This window comes from Dermacentor albipictus, chromosome 8, assembly GCF_038994185.2.
Source record: "Dermacentor albipictus isolate Rhodes 1998 colony chromosome 8, USDA_Dalb.pri_finalv2, whole genome shotgun sequence".
Taxonomy (NCBI): domain Eukaryota; kingdom Metazoa; phylum Arthropoda; class Arachnida; order Ixodida; family Ixodidae; genus Dermacentor; species Dermacentor albipictus.
Window position 1 is genome coordinate 66541519 of NC_091828.1, and position 27708 is coordinate 66569226.

Here is a 27708-nt window from a genome sequence, read left to right on the forward strand (position 1 = left end):
ACACACAAGCACACATACACACACACAAACACGAGCACGCGCGCGCACACACACACGCTACACAGGCGAATGCACTCGCACGTGGTTTGTAATCCTGTTCGGCGGTGCCCCGTTCAGAGACGCGCAGCTGTCATGCAGGCCTCGGGTGATTTACATTTTATGCCGTGCCGATCGTATCCGTTGATTTTGTCAACCAGACGAGTACTGAACAGCTGGGAACAGTGCACGGAAGAGAACGGCAAAAATAACTCGCTTTCTCCCATAGCGATAAACGGCGTTCATTTTACGTTCGGCGATGTTCGCAACGGTGTGCCTGGCAGTGCTCTCGACGATTCTTTACAGGTATCGTGCCATAACCTCCAGCTTTATAGCATGCAAATAATTTGAGATGACATTTTCTGCCTGCTCGATTTGATAGTTTTGTTCAGCAAGCGAGCAAAGTATTCGTACTTGTTTTCACAGCTATTAGTAAATTTTCACCTGCACCTGTAGGCTGGCCACTGAATACCCACAACACAGGTAGTCAAAGAACGCAATCGTCATTCAGCCTGTTTATTGTTGTGCAAGATAACCGACCCAAACAGATAATTCAGACTCTAAAGTTTGTAAACAGGGTTAAGGTGCCTTAGGAGAAGCTATCCTCATCAAAGGCCTTTGACACAGGGTTAAGGTGCCTTAGGAGAACCTATCTTCATCAAAGGCCTTTGAAGAGGATAGGTCCTCCTATCGAAACGCTGGCCAGCCTTTCTGAGGCAACTTGTCCCTGTTTACAAACTTTATACCACGGTGTGCTATTCCATCTGTCAGCCCCTTTCTAGATAATTCAGAATGATATTTTGTGGTAGTTCTTTCGTTCTCTATGCTCCTTTCTTTTTGCACGTGCCCCGGATTTATCCTTATCTCTTTGATGCAGCTCAGCCTATGTAGGACAGGTGTTACAGCATAAGCAATCCATTTTTTTTGTCTTTTCTTTTGGTAAAAAGCGCGCGGAAGATCTGCTAACTGCCAATTAAGACGTCGAAAGAATGTAAAGGGTAAAGGGTGCACTACCGTGTAAAGGGTGCACTGCAGTGGACATATACAGGACGAGGCCAAATCACCGTACGGCACATTGTTGGGAAGCGGGGCGAGTGTGCTTGGACCAAGGAGGCGTCGTGTAATCGAGCCAATGGTATCCGAATGGCGGCTACGGTTTTTCCTACAAGAAGCAAGGTTTAATCTTAATATAGGTAAAATGAGCAGTGCGGACGTAATACGCGCCTATATAGTCCAAAATTATCCGAATTGCACCGTTGACAATACAATCGCCTAGATGGGCCCACCTGGCCTCGGAGTTAAAGAAAAGGAGGGTTCACCAAATGTCTACGCAAGAGAAGACAATCTAAAAAAAGATTCGCCTATTTATGATAACTCCTAGTAGCCAGATTTCAAGACAAGGATCAAGCGATAGCAAGCACCTAAAATCCTTGAAGAACTCACTAATACACTGCTTAGCAGTTTCTTCAGCCTTCTCAGGAATCAGTCAACTGCGGCTTAAGTTGACATGGAGACAACAGTAGGGTGCTTCGCCATTTGCAATGGCACATGGCTACTATACGAAGCTTCATTGAAATATTGTTGTACAACTGTTCGCTTTGATACTTGCCACTCACCGTTTAGGCCACTCTCTACTACATATTTTGGACCTACAGCCGGGTAATTTGTGCCAGATGGCAAGATAAGGCTCTCAGAGACCGTCAGAGGCAGACAACCACGGAACACCACCTCTACTTGACCGTGTACAGATGCCAACTGCTGCGGCTGTTTTCCAGCTGGCTGCCGGCAAGGGCGGGCATGCCCCGGAGCGGGCATCATGATGGTTATAGACGTGGTTGATGCCAGCGCCCCGCACTGCCTCTCTACCAAGGGGAAAGGAGAGGGGCTAGTCGTCCTTGTCTATTTTGTCCAAGACCACGTCGTGGAGTATGGTAGGCGATCGCCTGCCACGAACGGCGTAAAGCGCCTAACTGATGTGCGCGGCGGGAGAGTTGGAGCATGCCACAAAGTGGGCGAGGAAAGCGTCCTTGGTCCGGAGTGTAGTTTGAAGTTGGGTTCAATGGATTTTCCGCTCTTCTAGCAGAAGTACCCTGGATGGCTCGATCGCCATGTGGGCCCGGTCACTAGGGAGTGGACGGCGTTGGGGCGCCCAAGGTAAGAGGGCCTCGCATCCAGGACAGTCAGGGTCTCCACTGTGCGTCGTGCAACCGATGGGAAAGGTGGGCGCGAATGGTGCCTTGAACGTGGTGCGGATACGGGTGGCCTCCCATTGGGGGCGAGGCGTCACGGAGTCGCCATCTGTCGAAAGCGCCTCCCTTGTGTAGTATGATGGATCACGCGGCGCACTTCCCTTACTTTTTGCTTACGGCGCTCAATAAAAACACCCCACGGCAGCCATCCTGGACGTTTATGTAGGTACTCTCAAAACGAGGAAAGTTTTTGACTGTCGCGATACTAATCTTGGGGAAACTTAGAGCACGGAATTGTTTACGGATCCTAGCTCGTTACCGAATACGTACAGCAAACGTCACATGCGCGCGATTGCCGCGATGGAGTCTCCCGAACCGGCTTCTTGCGTGAAAGGGAGGCAAACGCTGAAAGTAAACTATGTGAAATATGTTCTTAAAGTACGCTGCCTCCATAACCAAATGGGGCATAATAGAATGAAGCCTCAATGCAGTGATCGCACGGGTTCGCAGCCACCGACTGCACGTCTGCATGCATGTCCGCACACAATGTTTTGCTTTCGTTGTGAGCGCGTTTTCGCACCGCGCCGGGTGCTTTAGGCTGCAGCATAGGAGCATTTGAAAGGTAGCCACTACCGGTCATAACTGTTTCAGCTGTTGCCAAATTGATCCCCAAGGCGGTAAAGCCTGGCCACTTATTCAGAACAGCGCGCAGGTGGGACTTTAAACTGTCGTTTCCAGCTCGCTTCGGCGCTTCCGAAGCAGCCGACGCGGCCGCTGTGTCCACGTGATCCCTCATGCCACGTCACGCCGAAGGTGGCGCAAGCTTTTCCAGTGGTGGAGCTCGCCGCCAATATGGAGATAGCGAGGGTTTGGAGCTCAGTCGGTAGGGGTCGAAACAGTGATGATACATCTCAAAAGAATCACGCCAGACCGCGTGGACTGGCTCGCGCCGCACTGCGCAGCAAGAAAAACAGTAATGTGTCTTTCAGTGGCAGCTTTTTTCTTCAATGAAGGTACCAGCGGAAGAAATAGTAAAAACGCGACGACACTAATGCGAAGTGCAGTATTATTCGAACAAGGACAGATGCGTATGACCAAGTATACGATCAGCGAAAACACTGCTTGTAGCTTGTTTGAAACGACAAAAAAAGGTTATTGAGATTCCTGGCTACCAGAAAAGGCCATCTTATAGAGGTGCTAAAGGCGTCGGTAAACCTCTCGCTTAGTTACTCAGCGGGTCTGTACGACGCACTACCATGTCACCAAGCTCGTACTAATCATGAATGCGAGCTGAATTATACTAGGCTGCCTGCTGCAACCGAGCGTGGTTAAAATGCTCAAGTGTCTTGCCTAAAACAGTCTCTTGCCTAAAACAGGTCTCTTGCCTATAACAGTTGCGGAACTGTGGCCATGAGGGGAAAGAAACGTGACGCGACAACCGTGTTTACTAATGGGAAAATACTTTTTCTACAAATTTCCTACCAAAATTAGAGCAACATTGAACCAGTAGAGCGATGTACTGCGGGTCGCATAGCGAACGCCATTTCTGAAAGACTGGCGCACCAGTTTATGTAACATGCGCTTTGGGCAATAAGCTTAGCCCGATACTTCCGATGGACGAGCTTAGTGATGTTTGCCTGTGCGGAATACAGCGGTGTTTGGTTGTGTTTGAGGCCAAGGGTGTTACATGGCATCGGAATATGCGAATCGTGGAGTAAGTGTAGTTCTTAGTTATCATTTGTGCCAAGAAACAGTATCGCGAAAACATTTCCACGAGTTCATTTCGGATATGTAGCGATGTCAGTGTGCGCCAAGGAAGCAACTCCATTCACTTTGTGAAGTGGACAGCGATCACTAAGAACTAGCTGTTACCACGAGGTTTGCAATAAAACCTCGTGGTACCATAACCTCATAATACCACAAGCCGCAATCTGCCAAGGGCTGCGGCTAATGGGCTGCATAAATCCGGGGTGGTGCCCGGATTAATAAAACCAGTCCGGGGTTTTGCCCCCTGACGTATAAAACGAAGTCTACCATATCGGAGAGCACCCTATTTTATGCCTCACCAGGAAGCAGTCTGACATAAGTCGTGGTTGGTTTTGCTGGCAGGGACAGAGCCGTGACCAGCCATGGTGTAATCATGGAAGTATCGCAGGAAGTCGGTTCAGAGAATACGTGGAGACCATTAGGAAGGGAGAGTTACCGTCAACATTGTAAAATAAGGAAAATATTCAAGTAGGACACTCTCCTCAGCAAAGCTATAGAAGTCGAACTCGTCACGCTTGCTTTTGTGAGTAGACTACGTTCACCTAGGTGTGCAGTCACCTGATGGCAAAACTGTCCTCGCGTTGAGCAGCGAGAAGGCGCTACCTGCTGATGAAGGATCCCCAGCCCGACATCAAAAGCCGCAATCAGGCCAGGTGTGTCCTATGTGGAAGAGGAATCACGCAACGGCGTACTAGACGGCGTCAGCCACTTTGTTCAGAATTTCAGTGTTGTGTTCTACAGGAAAGCTATATCGCTGTAACCTTAATATCTAGAGGCCAAGGGGACCAGCCCAGTACTTGCAAGCTGCAGTGAAATTAGGGCCGTGTGTTCTGCTTCAATTGTAAATGAGGAACCATTTAGGCACAAGCAAAACTTTTTCAGCGTGTGTGCAATCGCTACGCATTCACACATTGTGACCGTGAAATTCTTTTCTGCGGCCCTCAGTGTGTGAGTTGCGAAGGCAGCCTGTCGAATTCCTACAATAAAAAACTGCTTCTAGTCAATAGTCGCTAGCGTCTGTTTGTAACACAAATGGTTTATTCACATCCGGAAGATCTAGTGCTACCGTTGCAGAATTGTTTTGGTATACTACACGAAGGCTTCTTGCTAAGTTTTGGCTCCATTGCATTTTGAACCCTCTTGCAATAGTTGGTTAAGCGCAGCCGTAAGCTTTCCACAGCGACGTATGAAGGCGCAGTGACATGCTATAATGACCAGAAAACGCAGCAAGCAATTCATGTCATGCTGCACGGGTGCACGAAGCTTCGCGACATGTGGGCGATGATGCCTGTCACTGAACACAACTTTGGAGCGGGTTAGCTAAACTTTTGGTTTAACTGTTAGACCAATTCTTTAAGTGTCCTCCAGAACAACGTTGCTCAAAATTGACGAAAAAGATGACAACATCGTCTATCTAGGCGATAGCGAGTCATTACTGCATATCATCGAGAACACTGTCTGTTAAGCGTTCAAAAGAATAGGCGATCTGTTGAAGCCGAACTACTAGCGGCCGAATTCAAATAGACCTTTGTAAGAGATCAATGTAGTTTAGGGATGTTGGCAGGTCACGCCTCCTGTAAAAAAGCCACGAGACTCCTCGAGCGAAGAGAACACATGCACACTACTAAGACTCGGCAAAAGGGATTAAATTGAAGGGAATTGATTATCGGCATTGATATATACGGGCCTCTTCCATCTACTGGCGCTGGCAAGCGATGGATTGTTGTCGCCGTAGATCATTTGACACGGTATGCTGAAACCGCCACCTTGCGTGCCGCATCAACAAAAGACATCGCCTCGTTCCTTCTAAACAACTTCATTCTCCGTCATGGCGCTCCTCGTGAACTGTTGAGTGATCGGGGCCGCGTATTCCTCTCGGATGTCCTGCAGTCACTCCTATCTGAATACCAAATTATTCACCACACTACTACTGCTTATCATCCACAGACCAATGGCTTAACAGAACGATTCAACAGAACTCTTGGTGACATGCTATCAATGTATGTTGCATCTGAGCACACCAACTGGGACCTTGTACTTCCGTTCGTCACTTACGCCTCGTTCCTTCTAAACAACTTCATTCTCCGTCATGGCGCTCCTCGTGAACTGTTGAGTGATCGGGGCCGCGTATTCCTCTCGGATGTCCTGCAGTCACTCCTATCTGAATACCAAATTATTCACCACACTACTACTGCTTATCATCCACAGACCAATGGCTTAACAGAACGATTCAACAGAACTCTTGGTGACATGCTATCAATGTATGTTGCATCTGACCACACCAACTGGGACCTTGTACTTCCGTTCGTCACTTACGCATATAACACTGCCTCTCAAGCCACTACCGGATTCTAAACCATTCTTTCTGCTTTACGGCCGCCATCCCTACAGCACCATTGATACGGTTCTCCCACACCGGCCGGACCCTGCTGAATGCTCACCTGTTTCTGCGATCGCTCAGCACGCCGGGAAATGCCGACAACTGGCCCGTTCTTTGACGTCTCCTCAACAGTGCCGCCAAAAAGAACGCCATGACCTCAATCCTCACCATCACCCCTTCGCCGTCAACTCACTCGTGTGGCTTTGGGTCCCGCCTGTTGCTGCTCCTGGCCTTTCATCCAAGCCCCTCCGGAAGTACCACGGGCCCTACCGCGTGGCTGCACAAACATCGTCAGTGAACTACGTAGTCGAACCCGTATCGCCATCTTCCGATCTGCGTCGTCGGGGGTGAGAGACTGTGCACATTGACCAGCGGAAGCAGTATTACGATCCGCCCACCTCTTCCTAGGTCACCAGGATGGCTACTCTTACTCTTCAATTCCGGGGGTGATTGTGACGAAGAAGATCGGCAGGCTGAAATGCCCCGTTGCCATCGCGTGGCATGTACCCAGTTCGTTCGCTGGCTTCGCCCTACCTGCTGGTGCTTAGTTTGTCGCTGCTGGGGCGCTATAACGTAAAACTATTCCAAACTTTTCTATTCCAATTCTGCTATCAGCCCTCCGCGATTGGTCAAAAACTTTTTTCGACCACCCCCCACTTCACCTGTCTGTCACGCGACGCTACAAAAACCGCAATACCTCCCCATCTGATGTGATGTGTGCACACTGATTATGCATGATTTGACAGAAAAAAGAAAAACAGTTATTTCTGATTCGACCCCTTTTCGCCACTAGCCCTCGGCTATTGGTAAAAAGTTTTCGGGCTGCACCCACTTCACCTGCCTGTCACGCGACGTCACAAAACCGCAGGAACTCACCGCGTCAAAGTGACGTGTACGCGATAAAGATGCATTAATATGCCGAACAAAACTGAATTTTATTCGGAATAGCCGCAGGCTGCCCCGTTCCGAAAGGAACAAACGATAGCTGCCGCCGATCGCTGAGACGCTGGCTACTCGCACCTGCCGGAGAGCATGGGTGTATTTGCGTATAATAAAGCTTCTTGCGTGACCGTGTAACGTTTTCAAGCACTTTCGACACGTTTACTACCTCATTCTGCCAACTCTTCTTTGCTGAGGGTCAATGTTAGCGTCATTCTTAAGCTTCCGTTGCATGCCGCCGCGATTTTCGACCAGCCACCACAAGCTAAGTAAGGGAAAGCCGACCAATCACAGATGCCGGCACCACCCTCTTCATCCGGTTATAGGTTTTCAGTGCACTGGCTCTGCCCTAGTGAATCCCTCTCCACTTGAGCGTTCTCCTCGCCTCTTGTCAGCCAATTAGATACAACAAGCCGCTCAGTGTAGGCAATGTTATTCGTTTTTCAAGCAAACAAAAGGGACCTCCTATGAACGAGGAGAGCGTTTGATTGGTCTGTTCAGACAACCCTATGGGTGACCGCCCGGTGCTTGCGTCGGTGGTTACGCAAATTTGACGTCAGGAAATTGGAATAGAAACATATTGGAATAGTTTTACGTTATAGGGCCCCTATTCTACGAGCCGATAAACCCCCCTTTATAAAAGCAACAGTTTCTATTAAGGCTTTGTTGAAAGACTTGGTTATGGTGGAATATAATTCAGAAAAATTCCAATCTTGCGAAAATTTGTTGCGAAACACGCCACATCCCTGTTGCCTTTCAGTGGTCGCCGGATGCGCCTTCAATTGGGGTGTTCCTTCTCCGACTGAAATTCCACCAATCCATGAGGGCTCATGCGCTTGACGTCACACAACACAGATGGATAAGCCGTCAGTGACTTGATAAGGATTATAAGGAGTGATGAGGGGTCATATGGGTCTCATCACGGTTAATAATAGTTCGATGCGGATAGATGAGGTGTTAAAGAGGGATAAGGGCTTATAATGACAGGATCATATCTGATAACGTTAATTCACACTGATAATGGTTGATAAGGGTCGTAACGAGCCAGACTATATTAAGGACCGATACGGTTCATAAGGGTCAGATTATGTCCGGTTAGGACAGGTAAGGGGGAATAAACCGGATAGAGTCCGTTAAGGTCGATAACGACTGCTAAAGGTTTATAAATTTTGTTTTGGTCGGATCAACTTTAATAACGCTGATAATGACATCCGGCAACATGGATATGAGCAAATGGAACAATGCTTATACATATGTGGACGACAGCAAGAGAAGATTTTTGTGTATTTTTATTTCTTTCTGTAGCGTAAGTGCAAAGTAGAAGTTATGCTGCTACACCGCCGCAGTGGCTCCAGCCAGGCCTCAGTTTCTGACTGTATTATTCGTCAGGATTTTAAGGAATTGCGGCCTGAAAGCAATAGTGATAAATAATTTCATTCACACCACGCATTTTTTATCTAAAGTTCTCTGACTATAGAAAATAATAAAAAATTTTGCGTTCACAATCTGCACATGATTTAATTTCATCGGTGCCTCTATTTACCGGCTGCTCCATGAAAACTACGATACCATTAGAGGTCACACACGGCACGTTGACTCTTTCAAGGGTGCCAGCAAATTTTCCTCCTACAATTATAAGTGGCAACATCGTCGGCCCGTTAGTGCGAACAGACGGTCGGCGGTACGCATTAAAATGCACACACGGCGGGGCTTCGCTTTGGTAGGTTTTAATGGTGGGCTTCGGGGTAGGTTTTAGTGGCGGTTCATTGCAAGCTCTCCATTCCACGCGCCCAGTAAATGAAAAATTACTGCTTTCGCATCCTCCGTGTTTGATCTGAGCGTACAGCACGAATGACAGCAAATATGGTGTTCAGCTCAGAAGTGTCGCTACCGGAATTGGGAACCTGTACTCATGGTATGTGTACACACACACACACACACACACACACACACACACACACACACACACACACACACACACACACGCACACACACACACACACGCACGCACGCACGCACGCACACACACACACACGCACACACGCACGCACGCACGCACACACACACGCACGCACACACGCACGCACGCACACACACACACACACACACAAACACACACAAACACAAACACGCACACACACACACACACACATACATACATACATACATACATACATACACACACACACACAAACGTCGGAACCTTTGGTACTGAAATGTCGGTTGAACCAAACAGCAAAGAGTTGCAGAAGTGTATAAGCCGGCATATAATCTGTAGAAAAGTACTCGCGGTAGTCGATACCATCTCACAAAAATAGGCACAGAGTAGGTCTTCAAGATACGAGCTGTGCGCTCTGAGCTCTTGCTAAGTGATGTGACTCGTGACTCGGTGATATCAATGGTGTTCGCTGTCAATGTGCAGCGTGGCAATTCGAGCATCCGGACTTTCAACTGCACTGATGTTGCCTCTGCAAGTATTGGTCACCGCACGCAAGCGGCATCGCAGATGCCCGAGAACTGGCGCCCTGCATAGTTATAACATTGGGCGTACTGATGTACCCGTTTTTTTTGTATACGTACATTTCTTTTCCTTAAGATTTTTGAATATGTGTCAAATGGCCATTAGGTTCTTCAGGTTAGTTGTGAAGATCTTGATCAACGTTGATCGACAAGAATCTGCGTGCTGGTGTGGCAATCAGCTGTCCATGGATGCATATGGCGTAGGATGGCATTGGCCTCGACGTAGAAGCGACCAGCATCCTTTTGTCAGGTTAAATTTCGAGGTATTGATCGTTCGCAAGTTCTCTATTTGACATTTAGTTAAAAAAGAATGCATGTTGCGCTCATTTCAATTAGACACTTTAAGGCCAGCTGAAAAAGTGGTTGTGTTCCACGCTTCTAATAACTATCGTTCGTGCAAACAAGAAACCACATGTGATGAATATAAAGCCGAGTTGTAGACCTAAGCTGCGCCCATTTCTCAGTTTGTACAGATGGAGGAAGAGGACATTCTCGGTGTTCAAGGAACTCGGTATACCTGGGCCGGAGCCTAACCTTATTTTCGGCAACCTGCTTGAAATACGGAGAAAGGTAAGGCACACATGCCTGCTGAAGCTCCGTTTACTGAAAATGGCGCTTCGTAATTCATTCGCAATTTAAACAGCTTAGCCATCTATATAATTCTTCCAGGCCATGACGCCGGGCTGCTAGGTGCCTATATTACCTAGTGTACACTTTCTTGTTCTGGAAAACCCATAGGGCTCCATTGATCCTGAGCTATTTAATCTCGTATGGGAAAACTGCCTTACCTGCAGGCTATCAGGGCCACGAATCGAAGTGCTTCGACATCAACTCGTCTTTATGATGATATGATGAAGGGAAATCACGCAAACTCTGTCTTCATAATGCAGCTACGATATATGGTATTGGTCCCTAGTGCGCATGGGTATTCAACACGTACGCTACGAGCGCATGTCGCACAGACAAAGTTGACGCTGTGTACGCCTTGAAAAATGGAGCGTCAGGTAAGTGTCACCATAAATATGGAGGCTGAGAGCTGCTAGAGTCGCTTCTGGCAACAAAGTCCCGAAGATTACGTGCCGCGAAAATAACCATGCGCTGTCAGTAAAACAACAAAAGGACAAAACGGGAACGATGACTTGTTGCAAACAGCAACTTTTTGCAAAGGGGAGGGCAGTAGTGTTGCGGAAAATGAGACCTGTACAGGAAAGATGCACATTCGCGACTGAGGTAATTTTCACGAACAAGTCAGGAACGTTTATGTGCATGTTATGACATCGTGTTTCGCGGCCATTTGAATGGGTACGATTGAAGTCGTGATATTAGAAATAGTGACAACATATTTCGCCGCTTTTCGACAACAAATCCTTATAGACCTTTTCATCGGGCGAGGAAGATAGGGCATGCGGCGAGCCTTTCCTCCTCTCAGGCTTGTGTGATCCGGCGCGGCGCTGCTTGAATGCACTGCTGTCGCGTCTTGCGGAACGATTTCGAGATGTTTTAGATCGTACTTTGTGAAATTTACGCCATGCCCGTTCATATAAGGTAGTCAGGAAAGCCTTTCGGTGCATCGGTAACTAAAGTAGGCAAAAATAAGTTTTGAGTTCGCAAAAATGTGACGCGCATATTCAGCCGCGGTGTACGCGCATTATCAGTTGCTGTGTTTGTATATGTTATGAACTGCTTTGCTTATATCGGTTTTAATTCAACAATGAAAACCGGTGTCTATGTATTCCTGGCATTAAATGGTAAATGAGCTCCCTGTCTGATCATTTGGCGTAGGGAGTAAAACATGCGTGGTTTTCAACCTAAGGAAACCACGAAACATCTAAAGGGAGCCGCTATCAAATATGTGTCATACACCGGCATCGTTCTCACGCATTTCAAGTCTAGCAGGCCTGAAATTACTATATATCTACGCTAGCCTTCGTGCATGAGGCTGATGGCGCTGCTCAACACAGCGATCACTGTGGTTGGCGAACCAGCATGATACATATATAAGCTGTGTGCTTCAGAATTGCTGTTTTGGTCACACCAAACAGCCATAATATATCACACGAATCGCATAAAAAGAATGCGATGGCCATCTGGAGGACGAAATTTTTGTATAACGTGTCAGTGCATCGTAGAGAATGGAACGAACAGAACAAAAAAAAAGAATCCGTTATTATCCTCTTTCTCGAAAAAGCAAGAGAAAACGTGCTAACGGCGCAATACGACCTCGTATAGTCACGCCTCACAACGGTTATTATTATAACCGCTGATATATATAACAATATATAACCACTGATGCCGCATGCTTGGATCATTCGCAATACGTAAAACAAAGATATCTGCAATCCAGCACATGCCAATGCTTAGGACGCTCAGAAGAGGCTTATGAAGTTCTGAGAAAGAACAAAGTCGTACGAATAAGTTAAACGCCTCCGGAAGGAGCGCTACAGCCCCAGCAGGGCCGGTATTTTGTAGCGATGCCTTTTCCGATTCTATGCTTTTTCAGGCTTTTCGCGCTTGGTCAGTGGTCAGAGCGACGGTCTGCCCACATTATCAACGCGATCAGGCGGCCGTGTGTGGTGGATGATAAGAATAGCATAGAATAAGGCATAAGGCATCGCTACAAAATAGCGGCCGAGTTCAGTAATAGCAGAACAATGCAAGGTCAAACGGTGCGTACAATAGGGGGATGAAAGCGTGAAAGGGTCCATCGTAGAACCTGAACATTTAATAAGAAAGAAACTGCGGTGACGTTTTGCCAGATGCCCTCCGAGATAGGCTGGGTGCTGGCATGCGGAACGAAGGAACCCAGAATGGTCTGTTTACTCAACGAGAGTTGACACTTGATGGCGCTTGCAAAGTTGTCCTGGATAGAGAACTAACGGCGCGAGGCACTGAACAAATGCGGTAAAGAAAATTATAGGCACCTGTGCTCCTAGTGAAAAGCCAACCACGCCAGTACGAGAGACCTGCTAATCCCAATCATGTTCAAGCCCGCAAGAGGGAGGAAGACAGAAGAAAGGGCAAAGGCAGGGAGTTTAACCAGATGGGAAGATCCGGTTTGCTACCCTAGACTGGAGACAGTGGGTAGGGGAAGTAAAGTGATAGAAAAGTAGAAATGAAGAAAGAAAGGAGCATAAACATACAATCACATTCGGTCACTGTCACCGCATACTGTCACCGCTCAGCACTGTAGCACTAGCAGCACTATAAACACCTGTTCAGGCTACCGCCTCGTGTGCAATTCTGTTGCCCTTACACATTGCAACAGTGCCCTCGTCGAAATCCGCTGCCATGGACTGTGGTGTCGGCATTCTAAAATAAGTTGCTCTGTTAAATGACTTTGGCCAAAGCTCGCTATCACGATTGCGAGCGATCGTCTCTGTAAATTGTACCGAAGACAGTCACAGAGAAGGTGCTGAAGCGTCTCCCCGCTGCCACAATCCTCACACGAGGCGTAGTCGGCCCATCCAATTCAGAATGCAAAAGACTTAGTGAAGGGCACCCCTAGCCATATTCGACAACGGAGGGTAGCTTCGCAATGGCAGAGTCCATTTGGAATGCAAAGGCATAGAGAGGAATCAAGGTTACGCAGCCGGTGGTATTGAAAGCTTCCTGCGTTCCACAAGGAGAACGTGATACCACGGGTGAGCATTCGAAGTTTCCTAGCGGCATCTGTCCTTGATAACAGTATCAGCTCCTCGTCGTTGCCTTGAAGAGCCGACGGAGGAGCTTTATCGGCGTGTTCGTTCCCTATGACGCCGCAGTGACTTGGAAGCCACTGAAATGTCACGTGGAGTCCTTTCTCAATCATTGTATGGTTTAGTTCTCTAATCTCGAATACCAGTTGTTGGTGTAATCCTTACTGCAGGGCTGATAGCAAAGACTGCAGTGCTACCTTCGATCACTGAATATTGACCGTCTTCGAGAGAGAGAGAGAAAACCTTTATTTTTACGCCAGCGTCCGGCGCTCAAGGTGGTTCTTGGCTGACGAGACGAAGTGCAGCGCGAAGAGCTGCAAGTTCCACGGCCATCGATGTCGTTGGGCGACACGTCTTGAATCTGATGGTGGTGGCGTTCGCTGGGAAAACCACCTCTTCAGAGGAACACTGGAAATTTGCCGATCTATCGGTATAAATATGTACGTTGTCAGCGTACTTCTCGTGCAAATTAGACAGAGTTAGTTGTTAAAGAGCAGGTGATGACAGCTCAGATTTGTTTCTGATTCCAGGTATGGTGAGGTGCACTGCACGTCGAGCCACACACCATGGAGGAATCGATGGCTTAGTTACGGGGGGGAGGCCTGATGTAAAGCGGGTGTAATAATCCGAAATCGTAGTAAAATATGATGCCTGTGGCCTTTCTGATGGTAGTGCTGCCAAATGGGCACGGGCAACGTGCCTGATGTGCACTCTCAACACTTCCACTGCAATGTGTGTTTGTATGGGTTGGTGCAGGGCGATTGCAATAGTCGCCACTGTCGATGTGCATTTTGGCAAACCAAGACAAACCTTGAGAGTCCGAACTTGAATAACCTGTAGAACACGAAGATTGGTCTGAGAAGTGTTGGTCCGTACGGGTAAACTGCACTTCAAGAAGCCCAGAAAAGAGCCCTGTAGAATTCCAACATTGCATGCATGCACTGACATTCCCCAAGAGTTTTCGCCAAAAACTTGAAAAGCTGGGAGATTGCTGTCATACGCTTTTTCACGTAGGTCCCGTGCGGGCTCCGTGAGAGATCTATATCAATGATTATGCCAAGAAATGTGTGAGTCTTCTCATAAGAAATTATCTGGTCATTTATTGAGATGACGTAGAGTGTCATTGGTTTGCGAGTGAAGGCCATTAGTGCATATTTGTCTGAGGAGATTGCAAGACTTCGGTTGCGAAGGTATATAGCTGTCAGAGTAGCAGCTTTTTGAAGTCCTGCACGTATCTGATGGTGTGTCACACCTGAAGTTGATATATGTATGTCGTCTGCGTACATTGATATCTTGATCGCTGCAGGCAGAGGTTTGACGAGACCAATGAGTGTGAGATAGAATAAGGAGGGGCTTAGTACACCGCCTTGAGGACCACCTTTGAAGGTGTAGTGTCGTGCGGTTTGATCATCGCCGGTGCACACAAAGAACGATTTCATAAAAAGGTAAAAAGAAATTCATTGAAAAACTCAACCACCTAGGTCAACCATCTCATAAGCATTGAGGATAGCCTCGTGAGATGCGTTATTGTATGTCCCCTTGACATCCAAGAACAAAGCTGCAGATAATCTTTTGCCTGACTTTTAATGCTGGGCTTACGTAGCAACATCAACAACCCTGTCTATGATGAGCGATCTCGACGAAAACCACCCATGCTATTCGGGAACATGTTCTAGTGGGCCAGGTACCAATCCAAGCGAGCAAGGATAATCTTTTCCGTCATCTTTCCCACACAGCTAGCCAGCGCTATTGAGCGGTAAGTTCAAGTCTGGATTTGCCTTGCTTCAAGAAAGGGACCAAGCGGCATGTCTTCGATTCTTCTGGAACCATGTTATCTTGGCAGGATACGGCGGAGAGATCTAACATTTCTCTCCATGCGCCTTCACTCACGTTGTTCAAGAGGAAGTAGGATATTCCATCTGATACCGCTGATGAAGAACGCCTGCACAGAGCAATGGCCGCTTCAATTTCCTCCGTTGGCACAGAAATATCCATGCGGCAGTCACGCGAAACGGTGATCTCACGGGGGCTGGAGAGCCTAGACCGGTGGATTGGCAGCGATCCTTGCACAGCAATCTTCTGCAACATCGGGGGCACTATAACGTAAAACTATTCCAAACTTTTCTATTCCCATTCGGCAATCAGCCCTCCGCGATTGGTCAAAAAGATTTTTGAGCCACCCCCACTTCACCTGTCTGTCACACGACGTTGTAAAAACCGCTGTAGCTCCCCACACGATATGACGTGTACCCACTGATTATGCTTGATTTCCCCAAACGAAAGCAAAATAGTTCATTCTGATTCGACGCCTTTTCGCCGTTAGCCCTCAGCTATTGGTCAAAAGTTGTCTGGCTGCACCCACTTCACCTGCCTGTCCTGCGACGTCACAAAACCACAAGAACTCATGGTATGAAAGTGACGTGTATGCGCTAAAGATGCTTGAATATGCCAACCAAAACTGACTTTTTTTTTCTGAATACCCGCAGGCTTCCCCGTTCCGAAAGGAATAAAAGTTGGCTGCCGCCAATCGCTGAAGCACTGGCTACTCGCACGTGCTGGACAGCATAGGTTTATTTGCGTGTAATAGACCTTTTTGCGTGGCCATGTAACGTTTTGGATAACTTTCGGCACGGTTACGACCTCGTTCGGCCAACTCTTTTTTGCGGAGGATCCGTTTTAGCATCATTCTTAAGCTTCCGTTGCATGTCGCCGCGATTGTCGACTAGCCACCGCAAGGTAAGAGAAAGCGAACCAATCATCGACGCCGGCACCACCTTCTTCATCCGGTTATCGACATTCAGTAGACTGGCTCTGCCCCATCAAATCCCTCTCCACTTGAGCATGCTCCTCGCCTCTTGTGAGCCAATTAGATAAGACAAGCCGCTCAGTGTAGGCAATGTTATTCGTTCTTCAAGGAAACAAAAGTTACCTCCTATGAACGAGGAGAGCATTTGATTGGTTTGTTCAACAATCTTGGCGGGTGACTGCCCGATGCTTCCGTTGGCGGTTAAGCAAAGTTGACGTTAGGAGATTGGAATAAAACATATTGGAATAGTTTTAAGTTATACGGCCCCAGCATACAGTGGTCTCTGTAAGAGCGCCAGTGCTTTGAATTGGAAGCGTTGTTCGGGGATGGTATGGAGACCATGTATGGTTCTCCACATGTTGGAAAGTGGCTTTCAGGAGTCTAGTGAGTGGCAAAACAATGTCCAACATCGAGGCGCCAATCTATTCGTGTGACATTGACTTTTCTTTTGTAGTCGTCTGGCTGTCCTAATGTCATCGATGGATTTTATACGCCGGTATCGCCACTCCGCACGATGATGGAGTGCACGAAGCCGCTCCAACTCTATATCCAAATTCACGTGGTTCAACCAAACCTTGACTGTGCGCGTCACATCTCGAATTGCAGACTTGATTGTTTCCTCTAAATCAGAGGACGAGCCCTCTCGACAAGCATGTTCCGTGGCAGAAGAAAAATTAGCCCAGTCAATCAATCAAATGGTGTTCCGTTGGAAGGACCTAGACATCCTTTTGATGATATGGTACGTGGAAATGTCATCCCTCCCGTGTGTCTCGTTATTCAAAAACCATTTAACACAGCTTGTGAAAGAGCTGGAGAGGAGAGCTAGGTCCAGACTGCTGCCGTAATTCATGCCGCATATAAACATTGGGCTGCCATCATTCAGGAGTGAAAGGCCGTTGTTGCAGGGGAAGTTTGCTAGTCTGCCCTCTTGCATTTCTCCTGCTTCTCCGTGCCATATGGTGCGCATTAAAATCTCCGATGAGGACATATGGAGCACGACACACCATCAAGATGTTCGTTAACCTCTTGGAATGAAAGATTACTTGAAGGTGATATATAAACGCCAACAAGTGTAAACATGAGTTCGCCCTTTTTTTATTGTTAGGCAAATATAGTGATTGTCATTGCGAGGCGTAATCAAATTGCGAACGTAGGTCAGAGCTCGACGAACAAGAAGGACGACTTTGCTGCATGCATCAGTTGTTTAAGACTTTTGTCAGTATATATATATATATATATATATATATATATATATATATATATATATATACACTGACAAAAGTCTTAAAGGCGCGACTTTAGTTCTCTTGAGTTCCACTGGCTGATTGAGTCTGCTTTGACTTTTTCTCGAATGGATGGGCGATGGTTGGGCATGTCTATATTGGAGAGATTCAAGCAGTGGGCTTAAGGCGCCCACAACTTTCAGTGCACTTCAAGCAGGCGTGGCTCCAAGATCCGACAAAATTTTTCGAATGGCATTTATGAGGGAACGCAGCATTCAAATAACTTGCCGATATGTTTTGAGCGTGTGATCAGCGGCAGGAGTAGGCTCCCGAGTGGGCTTCACAATCGGTTTTTCTTTCGGAAGTTGTTGACTCCAAAGCGCAAGCCATTCTTCTTGAGAAAGAGTGCTTTCTGTTGATTTTCTTGTGCTGTCCAAATAGCCTTTTGTGGCCGGACTGGAGATGTCGGTGCTGCAATAGAAGTGCCCCTCTCCTTTCGTGGGTCTGTCTTTTTTCAGGAGGTTCGGTGACGCCGACGCCGGATTGTTTCAGCAGCATCCTTGCGTGAGGAATTGTCGAAAACCAATTGCTTGAGAATTGCGACATCCTTTTTTTTTATTTCCGGGCAGTCAATAGACGAGGCAGCGTGGCAACCATTACAGTATCCACACTTTAGGACAGTAGCCCCGCAAGTGTCCTCCGGGTGAGGTTCGCCACACCGAGGACACAGTAACGAGTTTCGACAGAGCCCCCTTGACCTGTCCAAGCCTAAAGCATTGATGGTATTGAAGAGCTTTTTGTACGAGAGGTCGAACAGGGTGTCGGAAGGGTCCGACTTGGACGTGAGATGGTGTGCAATCTTCTTTGAAAATCAATTTCACGGAGCGCGAAGTTCCAAGGAGGCTTCCATGCGTGATGACAGAACCCTCACTTGCTGGTTTGACGAGGACGGGCAAGTCCGCGTTGGTAATGGCAACATCAATGTCATAAATTACACCTGCTGGGGATGCATCGTCAACCTGCATATAGGAACGCACTTTGATGCATCCTAGCTCCGACATTTCGTTCAGTTTTTCGAGCGCACTCCTATTGGAAACATCGATTGCGAGGGGATTTTTGCGCATACTTATACGAATGTCCTTCATTTCATTACGGACGACCCCTTCCAAGAAAACAGATAGTTCTTGCCTGTCCAGCAATAGGAGGTTGCTTGAGGGTTCCAAGCACACGAACACGATGGCGTGTAGCCAGCGTTCAGGCCTTGACTTCAGAGTCCCCGTGCTCGCTTGCGTTGATGTATTCGCATTGACAACCCTCCAGTTGGCCCTCTTTCTGCGGACAGAGATCAAGCTATCATCCGGTGGGTCTTCACCCGACACGGAGTACAGCTGAGTGCCCCCGGTGTCCCTGAGCATGCTTCCTCTCTTCCTCGTGAAGGACGGCCGTGATGACCTATGGCCAGGAGGGCCTCTTACAGGCTCCTCGTCCATGGCCACAAGACCGAAAGCCGAAGCACCAGGAAATTCCGAAGATTTCACCAGAACACAGAGAGAAGCATTCTATCAAGAAGTCAGTTGTCTTCCCGCAAGAGCGAAAAATGAGGAAGATGCGGCAGGGGACACTCGTAGGAAGTGTGTTGGTACAAAAAGTTTATTCGTCGCAAGTGTTCGGCTGTAGGGCACTTGAAAAGCATGTGTCCGGTTGCTAGAGCGAAACCAGAAAGCATGCATGCGCTCGAGTGTTCTCATGAGTACTCAGAACAGGAACTGCACAATTTCATTAAGACCAACCATCACGTTATGAAGTGAGTGTGGAAATTGAAGCACGTACACTGAATACCCAAATTGACGTGGGAGCGACTGTCATAACTGTACCGCAGCAAGTGTACCTTTCTGAATTTCCACGCATCAAATATGAAAACTTTCCCCTACATAAAATGTCGCTTCGCACGTATACTGGGGAGCAAATAAGCCTAAATGGGCATTGTGACGTGGTTGTTAAGTGAACAGATTAGAGCATGACTCTACCCGTGGTTCTTGTAAAAGACAATGGCAAGAAGTTACCAATACTAAAGGAAATTGGTACGTCTGAAACTTCGCTGGCTAGAAATGGGCCTGTTTCCGCTCGAAGACAGAGTTGGGGCGCCAGAACAGAAGTACCCTTCAGTATTTTCTAAAAATTCGGGGGCAATACGTTACTTTGAAACAATGACTGTCATGAAACCAGGTATGGCCCCTGCCTCTTGCGGCGCTAGACCAGTTACGTTTGGATTGCAGGAAAAAGTTTAGCTGCTGCTGCGGTAAAATTTGGAAACGGGCATGCTGCGTCCTGTAATGCGATGTGACGGTGCTACGTCAATTGTCACCGTTGCGAAGGAAAACGACAGTGTCCGGTTATGTGAAGATTATACGCCTACAGTAAGTCCCTCTGTCCCAACAGATCATTACCCCCTTCCTAGGTCAGAGGAGTTATCACTGCCTTAGTAGTAGTAAAGGTGTTGAGTGCATTGGACCTCCCTTCGGTGTACCAGCAGCTGCCGCTCACTCCGGAGTCAGGACCATATTTGACAGTAAACACTAGTCTGGGGTTGTTCGAATTTACGCGCCTTCCTTACGTGGTGGAACGTGCACTAGCGATCTTTCAAGTGATGATGCACAAGGTACTTCATGACATCCCACAGGTAGCGTGTTGTATTGACTGCGCAATCGTCACGGGAACTGATATAGGCTACTGCCAGAATAAACTAGAACATGTCTTGCGACGCCTGAGCGCACGCATCATTAGCATTAACCCGAATAAATACCTGTTTTTTTTTCCAAATAGCCGTTACTTACTTGTGTCCCAGAGTGACTGAGCAAGGTATTTACCGTACCGATACAAAGAAGAGCTTAATCTTACAAGCTCCTAAGCCCACTACAGTTGCACAGCTTAAGGCTTATTTGGGAATGTGAAATTTTTACTCGAAGTTTCCCAAGAACGCTTCCACAATAACAGAGTCGCTTTGCCGGCTACTAAAAAAGGATAAAAAATGGCCGTGAACAAAATAATGTAGCACCGCGTTTAAAGATACGAAGCACGCACTGATAAGCAGCAAGGTGCTGACATTCTATGACTTCAAGAAACCGCTCGCATACTTTGCGATGCATCGTCATGTGGCTTAAGAGCCGATGACTTTCATGAAACAGCTGGGGATGAAGTTAATCCAATTATTTTTTCTTTGCGTACACTATCGGAAGCAGGCAGAAATATGCGCAGTGCGTACCTGCTGCTTTGTCGCTAATTTTTGGCCTAATGAAGCCCGCCGTGGTTGCTTAGTGGCTATGGTGTGGGGCTGCTAAGCACGAGGTCACGATATTGAATACCGGCCACGGCGGCCGCATTTCGATGGGGGCGAAATGCGAAAACACCATTGTACTTAGATTTACGTGCACGTTAAAGATCCCCAGGTGCTGCAAATTTCTGGAGTACCCCACTACGGCGTGTCTTATTATCTGTTCACGGTTTTTGCACGTAAAACCTTATATTGTAATTTTTGGCCTAAACAAATTTCACCGGTACCTGCATGGTCGTGAATTCGCTCTATATACAGACTACCAGCCGCTACTCGATATACTAGGGCACGCTAAGGGCACGACACTCTGATACTAGGGCATGAATATATGCTAAACGGGTGGTCCGGACAGCAGGCAAACGAATTGAAATTTTACTATGTTCGCCGCGATGAGCTGTAGCTACAGCAGGGCTGCGTGACATGGGGTGTAAGAGTAAATTCCGGGGCTGCTTCGGGACCACGTGCTAAACGTGCTGCATGAGGAGCACCCTGGCACTAGCTGCATAAAAATGCTGGCGAGAAGTTTTGTATGGTTGCCAGGAATAGATTTAGCCATGGAACAGTATGTTCAGAGGCGCAAAATTTGCCAAGACGTTCAGACAGCTTCTCGGGCTGTGCCGCTTGACCCTTGGCAACACCCCGGGCAGTGTTGTTCCCGCGGCCATGTAGATTTTGCACAGAAGGATACGAACGTGTTTCTTGTATTCGTCGACTCATGCTCCAAATTTATTGAAATATGGTCGATGTCGTCAACACCTGCACAAAAAAACAGAAAAACTTCGGGCTAATGTTGCCGTTTTTGGCTTGCTCGCTTGTATAAGTAGAGTGACAGCGGGACCCAGTTCATCTCTGCTGAGCTTGCAGAATCCATGACCACCAGTGATGTAAAACACGTTCGTTTTCCTTCTTATCATGCAGCGCCAAATGGTGTTGAAGAACGAATGCTACAAACCTTGAAAAAGGCCTTCTTGAAACAGGTGCTTGAGAGTGAGGCCTCGGGTAAACAGCCGACGGTACAAGATAGTATTGAAAGTTTTCACGTGGCATACCGGAACAAACCAAGAACAGTGACAAGCAAATCACCACTTAAACTTTTTTTGATAGCGCCAGTCATGCATAAAGCTTTCACTGTTAAACCTGATTTTGCAAAAACCACGAATGACAAACAGGAGAAACTGAAAGAGCAGCGCGATTTGTTTCGTGGGCAGGAGTGCAGGCTCGTGGTTGGGGACCATGTGTTGGTGAAGGCTGTGCGTGGTGAACGCGGCTCATGGGAAGATGTTGTGATCTGGGTATTTAGTGCTGTGACATGTATTGTCAAAGTGAGAGATCAACTCCGTTTAACACACGACGATCACCTGGGTCCTGGACATGCTGGCCCCAGCGAGATGCCCGCGCACGCAGAAGTGGATGCGAAACAAACGCCAACAGACAAGGTGGCGGCAGTAGAACGCACTCTGACACCAAGACAACTGCTGACAAACCAGGACGGTCCCAGTTCTCCTGGGGCGCTGACAGACCCCAATCGCAGTGGAACACCAGAGCACGAAGAATTGGCACCGCCACCCACGCAGAAGCCTGCACCACAAGACTTGGTGCAGGCAAGACTGCTCCACAAGACAAGACTCGCCCGAGCCAGTGGTGCCGGCTGCATCCAACTCTTAGGAACAGTCACCGCTACGTCGAGGTGCCTATGTGCGCCGGCAACCGCATTGTTTTAGACCTGAGAACATTAAGTAATTGCCTCCTAATTATGGCATCACACGTTAATGTTAACTTGTTAATTACACGTTGGATAATCTTACTAGGTGTTATCTAACACATGTTTTTATTTTCGCGGGAAGCAGTTGTGGTGGCGCAGCATGTCATGCCGCATGTGTTCCGTTCTATCTGCACTTAATCCATTAGAACACACACCCACACACACACACACACACACACACACACATATATATATATATATATATATATATATATATAGGTACGTATAATTGTATGTGTTATAGTAACAAAAATTATTTCACCGCAACAAACTTTTGTGCGTCGTATAGTAGCCGTGAGCCAGACGACATTGATTAAAGCTACTCTACTTTCAGGGCATGGGCACAGTGTCGAACGAATGGACGAAGAAGTACGGCGACGTCGTGGGGTAAGCCACGCTTCCAGTTTGTTATATCTACAATGATACGTGCAGCGTGATTTGTGCCACTGTGATGGTTCTTAGATAAAGAAAATTAAGGAAAAAATGGCCAGGATTAGCTTGGTTAAGCCAAGAATGCGTTGAATATTGCGCGAGTTGAGGCCCAGCTTTTCCTCCGGCTGTCGTGACGTCACGTCACGTGGTTGCGCTAAAGGTCAATGGTGGCTGCCCGGCCGCGCCCAAGGGCTGAACTGAGGGATTGCAATATGCAGCGCATATAAATAGAAGCAACTTAATAACAAACGTAGCAAACTTAAAAGAGAATAGACCCACATATGAGACGCGCAGCAATGAACAATGGCTCATACCCTCAATGGTGGCTGCCCGGCCGCGCCTAAGGGCTGAACTGAGTGATTGCAATACGCGACGCATAAAACGCGGACGATGATTCACTGCAGTGTAAAATAATACTGCGTGCTTATGTAAGTAGGTTACAGAAAGCGTTTAAGTAAGTGCTCTCGTTCTTCTAGTGCATGCTTAAATGTCGCAGTTCTTGTGTTCTTAGCAACACGAAAGCTGACCACGGGAGGTTATTGTTGCTTCACAAATGCTGTGGCCACTATGGAGCTTTATACTAAAATTGCTAGAAAAAATTTACCCCTACCAATACTTAGCCACCCTTAAAATAGATAGTAAAAAGGCTTTCAACACGAAAATGTTTTGTGTCGCTTTTCATTGAAACGCTGTCCCATGGGATTACGCCCGTCAAGCATTAATCATCACGCTAATCCACGAGATAACCATTGCTCTTTTGTGCCTACGTATAGGTTACGAAAATAAGCATAAAAATATTAGCTTTCTTAAAACAATCCTATTAGCTTTCTTAAAACAATCCAATTCAACACGAAAAATGTTTTGTGTCGCTTTTCATTGAAACGCTGTCCCATGGGATTACGCCCGTCAAGCATTAATCATCACGCTAATCCGCGAGATAACCATTGCTCTTTTGTGCCTACGTATAGGTTACGAAAATAAGCATAAAAATATTAGCTTTCTTAAAACAATCCTGCTTTTGAGTGTGATTATTAGAAGCAATCACGATTTGTTGATGTGTTAGTTTCTGACTCAGTAACGCTTTAGAAATGTGCATGGCAGCTTCAGCACCTATAAGGGTAGCGAAACTGGTTGTGCCATGAAGGGCATTGCGCTGCGGCCGTATTTTGGTGTTTCATGCCTGTTTAATTGTTAGAGCCAGACATAGAAAGGGTTAGAAGGGTTTTTTTAATAAACGAATCATGATGTTTAATACAAATATTTCATCCCATGAAGATACTGATGTTCAATCTGTTTGATGACTCTAATGAAAACTAGAAGATATGCCTCGCAACCGGGAGATCTATAATGGTTATAAATGTGCTTGGAATTGTCCCGCGCATCATCTCTATTGGCATCCACTGACGACGACATGGTTTTGTTTATATCTATCACGTTGTGTTGAAGTGAATGTATGCAAGAAGTATATAGGCAGAAGCCCTAATGAAGAAAAAGAAGTGCAACGGATATCGTGCTCTCTGCTGATCCAAGCATAGTGCAGGATGTAGAAGTGCTAGATAGGGCAAAAGCCAGTGACATCACGTTAGTGAGGTCAAGGATTGGTCTCGATTGAAGAGAGAAGTAGCAAAATTATTCAAGAAGAACTAGGCCAGCATACGTGCAGTGAGGTTAAAAGCAGACGAATTCAGTCAGGTGCTCGCAAGCAAATGTGCAGCTTCAGAACAGGTAGGCAAAAAAAACATAGAGGTAATGCATGAAACCGTAACTACGCTGATTTGTCAAGCAAATATTTAAGTGGGAGGTAAGTAATCAACGCAACCTGTAGGTAAGCTCTCCCAAGAGACAAATGCTCTAATAAAGCAGGCACAAAGCTTGAACGTTTGTGACACAAGAGATCAGATAGCATTCGCTGAACAGACAAACCTAATAAACAAGAAGAAATTAAAGGAGAATAGATATTTTACCATGGGAAAGATTTGCGAAGCAGTAAAAAATGGCCGCAGCGTGAGTTGAATGAGGAAGAAACTTGGCATAGGACCAGACAAGATTTTATGCTGTCGAAGGTAAAGATGAAAATGCCATCAGAAATTTTGATGATATAGCAAAGGCAGTAAAATGATTCTGTCTGTACATTAACCAAATCAGTCATGCTATCTTCCTTGTAAGTAGTGATGAACAAGATACAAAGGCCACTTATACAACTAGCGATGAACTTATAAAGGCATGCAGAACATCACGCGGGGAAAAGTGGCTGGAGATGTTGGAATATTAGCGTATTTATTGAAAGATGGAGGACATATTAAGCTTTAAAGGCTTTTGACAAATTATAAGCTATGCCTCATGACTTCAAGTGTACCCGAAAGCTGGAAGAATGCGAGCATTATAATAACTGATAAAAAGGGAGACGTTAAAGAACCGAAGATTTATATGCCCATTAGCGTACTTTCAGTCTTTTCTAAAATATTCACCAAGGTTATTTTAATACAATCAGGGAAACACTTGATTTCAATCAACCAAGGCAGGAAAATGATATTATGATATGAATTAGGGCAGGTTTGGTAGCTCTATATTCACTAATACTGTGAAGAAGAAGACGCGCCTCGCCGCACAGCCGCATCGCCAACGCGCGGCTCGGCTCCGCTCGCGCTGTTGATTACTGTCGCCTTTTTGGACAGTGCTTCGAGCTGTCTTGCCGTTCCCGGTCGCTGCGCTTTTGCATTAGGAGCCGCCAATAAACCTCTTCTCAAATGGTGGAGGTGCGGGGTACTCAAACCCCGTCGCTTGCAACCCTGGAGCTGCGATCAAGAACGCTATCGCCCGCCATGACCGACAGCTCATCCCAAATGGCGCCGACGCCACAGTCCGTCACTTGCACCGGCGTTGCACGACAACGCGCCCCCAAGATCTTCAGCGGTGCAGACGACGAAGACGTACAAGACTGGTTGGCGTCATATGAACGGGTGAGCGCGCACAACAAGTGGGATGCTCCAGCGAAGTTAACCCACTTCATCTTTTATCTGGCTGGTGTTGCCCAACTCCGGTTTCACAACCATGAAAGTGACTCACCCACATGGTCAATCTTCAAGACAACCTCTACAGAAGTGTTCGGCCGACCCGCTCTTCGCAAGCTGCGCGCTGAACAACGCTTGTGCGCCCGAGCACAGCAGACGGCAGAAACGTTCACGAGCTACATTGAAGACGTCGTGGACCTCTGTAAACGAGACAACGCCGCAATGTCCGAAGCTGAGCCAATTCACCATGTACTGAAGGGCATCGATGACGGTGCTTTCAGATGCTCCTAGCCAGGAATCCGCGCACTGCGTCCGAAGTCGTCAGCCTATCCCAAAGTTATGATGAGTTAAGGAAGCCACGCGCTTCGACTCGTCGTGCTCTGGGAAGCAACGACTTGGTGGCAAGCCTTGACAGCATGTGCGACCCATGCTCATTATTTCAACAGGTCAAGGACTTCGTGCGTTAGCATGTTGCCCGCCAACTTTCTTTAGTCCCCTTCACTCAGGAGCCCACCTCCCGTCTTCCAAACACGCTCCGCACTTTCATTTCCGAAGAGGTCGCTCAAGTTGTCGCTTCCGCACACCATCAGCCTCCTGCAGCCGCGAATCTCAACTCTGCGCTGGCAGTGCAGCCTGTCGCCACGCCTCTCACCTATGCGCAGCCAGTCCTGCCTGTGGCCGCGCCTCTTACGTACGCGCAGGCAGTTCGCAGGCCTCCGCCTGCGTCTTTCGCGACCCATTCCCAAGCGGTGCCACCGGAAGCCCATCGTGCATCTTGGACCGCACCGAGAGCTAATCCTTGGAGGACGTCTGACAATCGTCCCATCTGTTATTCTTGCTGCACTCCCGGACACGTCGCCCGATATTGCCGCCGTCGGCCTCAAGCGTTCGGCGACGCCTCTCGGCCCTTCCAGTACGGCAGCCAGCCCTTTCGCCAATACGCCGCTCCTTCGCCCCAACCGTATGCTCGTACTGACCTTCCAGAATTTCCTTCGCGTCGCTCGCCCTCCCAAATGCGTCGGCGACCCGCACCACCTGACCAGGAAAACTGAACGTCGCAGTTCACGAGGCAAGAACTGCGCCCCATTCGAACTAAGTCCTCGCGCCTGTCCTGCTAACGTGGTCGAAATTTGTGTAGCAGGTGTTCCGGCGTTCGCCCTTGTGGATACCAGTGCAGCCGTTTCTGTGATAGCCGCCAGACTGTGCCGTTCACTGCGCAAGGTTACCACGCCGCTTTCTGGACTGTCGCTTCGTACGGCAAGCGCGCAGCACGTCACTCCGCGCGTAGCCTGTACTGTACCTGTGATTATTCACGGCATTGTTTACATAGTCGAGTGTATTGTTCTTCCCACCTGCTCGCATGATGTCATCCTCGGATGGGACTTCTTATCCAGTCATAAAGCCGTGATCGACAGCGCACTCGCCGGAGTTGAATTTTCCCCTTGTGACGCACCCTTGCACGACGATTGTGACCGCCCTTCTAAACTTACCGTGCGCGAGGACACAGATATTCCACCTGGCTCCTTCGCTCTCTCACCCGTCTCTTGCGATGTCATCACTGATGCAACGGTCCTCTTCACACCGTCCGACGTCTTCATGAGCCGTAAAAAAAATTAT

The 27708-nt window shown here is 47.6% G+C and overlaps 1 protein-coding gene across 1 annotated transcript in view; it reads left to right on the plus strand.

The window, feature by feature from the left end:
* The first annotated feature begins 237 nt into the window (after positions 1-237).
* The window catches only part of LOC135914268 (cytochrome P450 3A13-like), an 81309-nt gene continuing 53838 nt past the window's right edge, over positions 238-27708 (plus strand). Inside the window, exons 1-3 of the mRNA XM_065447045.2 lie at positions 238-342; positions 10296-10401; positions 22983-23035. Of these exons, the coding sequence (XP_065303117.2) occupies positions 296-342; positions 10296-10401; positions 22983-23035 (206 nt within the window). The 5' untranslated portion in view covers positions 238-295. The remainder of the gene's footprint in view (positions 343-10295; positions 10402-22982; positions 23036-27708) is intronic.